General features: G+C 33.0%; 1 protein-coding gene across 3 annotated transcripts in view; it reads right to left on the reverse strand.

Moving 5' to 3' along the window:
- LOC149481581 (transcription factor HNF-4 homolog) overlaps positions 1-5,098 on the reverse strand; it is a 50,714-nt gene that overhangs the window by 11,176 nt on the left and 34,440 nt on the right. The window contains exon 1 of one of the 3 annotated variants that reach the window (XM_089705394.1): positions 678-1,189. The exons of the other annotated variants lie outside the window; for them this stretch is intronic. Within the exon in view, the coding sequence (XP_089561520.1) occupies positions 678-861 (184 nt within the window). The 5' untranslated portion in view covers positions 862-1,189. Of the gene's footprint in view, positions 1-677; positions 1,190-5,098 lie in introns of those variants that run through there. 3 annotated transcript variants of the gene reach the window in all.

The raw sequence follows: 5,098 nt of genomic DNA on the forward strand, positions 1-5,098 counted from the left end.
ACATAAATTATTATCCGTTATCGCCATGGTAATTGGTAAAGGAATTAATTATTTGAAGTCTGTTTTTGATTTGTAAACATTGCACAACATTTATTTGATTTTGAGATAATTATTGCTTACAAAGCAAAATATGTCAACTGGATGTTATTTGGATATACATATTGAAATTTCTGTCGAGAAAAACCACTTCATGCTACATTAGGAATATATTCTATAATCTATAGCATAGGTTAATCCTTTAAGTTAATAGCTTTTATTTGAAAATAATATCAATTAGAAGAATACAAAGATAAGGGGAGTTTCGAAAAGATAAGAATCACATTCAGCACATTGCCGAATTATAATTTCGTACGAGTCTTAACAAAAACAAAAATGGTCCGATGTTTCGATAAGCAAAGACCTTGTGTGTATCTCTTGATAATGAGCGCTGACTGTCGCAATCTTTAAGAAAATGAGAAAAATTAAGGAAATTTTGACTTAAAATCCTACTCAAAATTCTCTTAGAACACAAATGTTTCAACTTCATGCAAAAAAGGAAAATATTCATACAATATTTTCGAAAAATTGAAACTTAAAAGCGGTTTGCTTACAGTTATCTAGCACTGCGATAATGTTTAATCCTTTGCGATATCGCCACCTTAACATGCACAATCACGATTAAAAAAAAGGGCAAGTACTGTAAAACATCGCTGTCTCCATCCGCTGCGGCAAGTCCTGCGCAGGATTCCTGTGCATGTATGTCGAGTACGGGCTGGGCGGGTGCTTCTCCCAGAGCTGCGGCATCATGTACTCCTCATTCATCGTGTACCGCGTCGAACACATCTCAAACGAAGTCGCCATCTCGTATTCCACACTTGGCATTTCCAACAGACGTCACCGTGTCACCACACTCGAACGCGGCCGGTAACTGAGCGCCGCCCTGCGAAACGCTGATAGCGGCCGCCGATAACGCGATTAGCTAACAGGTGATTTGAATGTTTACATCACTAGGGGCTATCGACATCGACACTGTCGACTGTAAACGAATGCATGCGTTTGTTTTGGTGCTACCCGTTTCACGCGGCTCCCGGATGGCGGACGACCTTTCGCACTCGACATGTATCGAGAACTGGCTAGTTAAGTTACGGGTCGTCACCTAGTGGCTTGAATGGAGTCGAATCTGCTGACAGCGCGCCGTTCGCCTACATGATGTCAATAAGTGTCCGATCAGCGTTGTTTCGTTGTGCGAAGTTGAGTCACGTTGTTATCGGAAATGCAGCGGATGTAGTCGGACGTACTGGGAACTCGTCATTCGGTAGCAGCTGATGAAGCTTTATCCATAAAGAGAATGCCTCCGACCGGATGAGTAATTGATTGTCGCGTGCTCGCTTTGTCTGCCGACGGAATCGCGCTTTCTTATCACAACGCTTTTGTTATCGCAGAGATCGTTATTGGTTACGCTGAAAGTTTGTATCGAATGCGATAGGAGCATCCTTTTCAACATTTGTGCATATTTTATTGATATGATATTAACCAATTTATTTGTTTATGTTACATTCAGTGTTCACTTTTCAATGGTGAATCGTTATTTAGGGGTTTGTTTAGTATCTACTATATTACATTGCATTTAAATTAAAAATTCATCATTGACAAACATTTTCTTAGTTTTATATATATTGGATGCCTTCTTTACTTTCTGCGTATGCACCTAGAATTAATAATATACGCACAAAAATATATAAATATAAAGTAGATCATATCAAGTTCCTATAAAATTCAACTATGATTCACTGTTAACCTGAACCATGTATTATTTTATATGTAATCATGACATAGTGCCTACCTACTTTATGTTATTAAAAGTCGTCGTATCTTTAAAATTATAGTACCTATACTATAAGTTTTTATTAGGTACTGAATTCGTTTTATTTATAATACAATTAAATATGAAATAATAATTAATAACAGTAGGTTACACGAAACTCTAATTATCTTCAAACAATTATGTGCATTGTATTCATTATAAATACAGCTAATGAGTATGAAATTGATATTTTCTTTACGTTTACATTAATATTTAAATAGTGACTAGGGCTTAAATCCACATTTCATTTACTAATAGCCCGTTCCGTTACATATTTTTACGGAAAATTATAAAAGGTTGTTAGAGCTTTCGTATCGAATGGTTTAAAAAAACAGACAGATAGATAGGTACGCGAAGGAGGACTACATTAGGTATATATTGATAGTTACTGGTCCTGTATCAGGGAGATATTTTACATGCAAGTTAAAACGCATAGAATCCAATGGAATACAACGTAGTTTATTACGCAATCTGTCTGAGTAAACATATTATTATCGTAAGGGCAGTGCGGGTCGCGGCTATCTCTTACTGTCTTACCCTCGCTGACACTGTCCTATTATCCCAAAATATACGTATATGTAGGATATGAGCCACTTGTTCTATGGTAAACAATGATAATAGGAAATATATTAAGTAATTGTGTAATGGGCGTTACTTTTATAGAGGCTACATTTGAAAAAAGTGTGTGTGATCCTTTCAAACTCAAACATTTATTTATTCAATACCTAAGACATCTTTTAGAAACACTTTTCATTCGTCCTAACATAGTTTTACCATCTAGCTAAATGCCTGGTGAGATTGGAAATAATAAAGGAGTTTTACACCAAAAGGCGGAAGGAAGGCCATTGGCGTACGCGTATTGGCGTATCTAGCAACAGAATATCTGGAAAGTAATTCATGGTGAAATAAATGCAATGGGCTTTTATCAATATTTTTGATTTGAAATTTACTTATTCTACTTTAATCTATATTGGGGTATATATAGATAAGGAAGCTAAAACCATACCAATATTCAAAACACTGTAAAGTCGTTTAAAAAACAATATGCCTGAAGGTAGCTTACTATATAAATATATTCTTTAGTATGGTCATTAACTGCTTTATAAATTGATATATTTTTCTTTAATGTCACATAATTAATCACATCGTTTCATCATACAAAGCCAAGTAACTTCCTTATGTTTCAAAAGATAAAATTACTAAAACTGCCCTTCTAAATACAGTTAATAAAATCAAATTAATAATGCGAAGTCCTAAAAGAAGTTAATACGGAAATGAATAAGGTTAAATATTTAAGAGTTGAGACAATATGTAAGTATTAATTAATTCAAGGTGGTCGTTAATTTCAATTTTAAAATGGTTTTATTAATTTTACATAATTTTACCATTTCTTGGTGTGATATGCAAATAAGTTTATTTATAGATCTTTTGAGTTTTGATTATATAACAAATTAATAATATAATAGGTATATTACAAACCAAATGAGAAATAGATGCCTGTAGTTATTTTTGTTAGAATAGAATATTGACATTTATTAGCAACAAAGTCGTGATAATTATTTGTAAATTGTATTGCTTGATATGAAATAGTAATTATTTAAAAAAAAACACGTGTATGTCTTTCGTTTATTTTATGCCCCACTATTCTATCCCTACGCATCAACAAATATTATTATCATTGACAGATACAATGAATTTTAGAGCAATATATCAATGTTATGTCAAATATGTTATATGGTATTTAGTATTTAACTTAGAGTATTTTGTATTTAAATACATCATATATCTTTCTAGTTAGAAATCGTAGTTAGAAATCGAGAAACCTCAGAAAAACATTGTGTAGCCTAAAGCCTTCTGGTGAACACAAAACATGAAGAGGATGAATTATAAGGGGGTGAATTAAAGTATTGTGAACAACGTGTGGAAAATTTAAGGCTCTCAGTAAACAGGCTATAATCCTAATACATAATGATAACTAGCTGACCCGGCGAACTTCGTAAAATGACCACAGGATGACAGGAAACCATTCACTTAAAGGATAAGGCTCAATGTAAAAATTGGCCCTTAAATTTCAATTGCGAAATGCTCTGAGATATTTGATACTGCAAATCACAATGTCATAATACTTCAGAGACGAGTCAGGACCCCCCAAACAGGCCATTCAATAAAGACAAACTAACTGCAAGTAAACATTTGTTGTTCAGCACGTTTATTTCCTTACATTGAAACACAATATCATTATGAAGGCATTGACCTAGGACCTTATCATTTGCAAACCTACTCATATATTTTCACAACTCTCAATATGCAACATGCACGCGTATGGCATATAAACTACGTAGCATATTTCTCTGCACTTGTAATAATGTGATATTTCAATAAAAGTAACATTAATATGTGAAATAAATGTTTTATTGGTATGGTGAAACTAATTTCTTCATTCTTGTATTATTTATTAGTGATAGAATAATTAGTTGAAAGTTTCAATTTAAAATAAAAAACTGAGGACGAATTCTATGGTTTAGGATAGATAATATCTATCTTGGAATTTTCGTAGATATCACAACATAATATATTCATACTAATATTATAAATGCGAAAGTAACTCTGTCTGTCTGTCTGTTACTCAATCACGCCTTAACTACTGAACCAATTTGCAAGAAATTTGGTATAGAGATTGATACCCGAGAAAGGACATAGGCTACTTTTTATCCCGGGAAATAGGATAGGTTTTATCCCGGAAATCCCACGGGAACGGGAACTATGCGGGTTTTTCTTTGACTGCGCGGGCGAAGCTGCGGGTGGAAAGCTAGTATCGAATAAGAGTATCTATAGATTCGAAATTACTAATATCTTACTGTTGTGCTCCTTATTCTTTATGGGAGTAAAAATTTTCCATTATTTTTCTTATCTAATTTTCATTTTGCATTTAAACATAACGGTCAAATTAGGATTTTATTTTCATCACAAAATATCTATTTTTTCGAACGAGGTTCATATTAAATCAAATCTTCGTTCATAATTTTACATATTAACCTCAGAGGTATAATTGGTAATAATTTTATTGTTAGGTAGCTTATTATTTTTCTTCGTCATTTTACGCATATGTGTGAAGACAGGTTTGTAAGTGCAAATATATAAAAATAAAAAAAAACAAGAGTCAATGATATCATCGATTTTTTATTTGTAATTTAAATATTTGTTTTATTGTCAACTACCTATCAGCAACTAAAATAGGTACATATTATACTCGTA

This window comes from Colias philodice, chromosome 16, assembly GCF_061535455.1.
Source record: "Colias philodice isolate Cphi_HAF_F1 chromosome 16, ilColPhil1 Martin Lab GWU primary, whole genome shotgun sequence".
NCBI classification, from domain to species: Eukaryota; Metazoa; Arthropoda; class Insecta; order Lepidoptera; family Pieridae; genus Colias; species Colias philodice.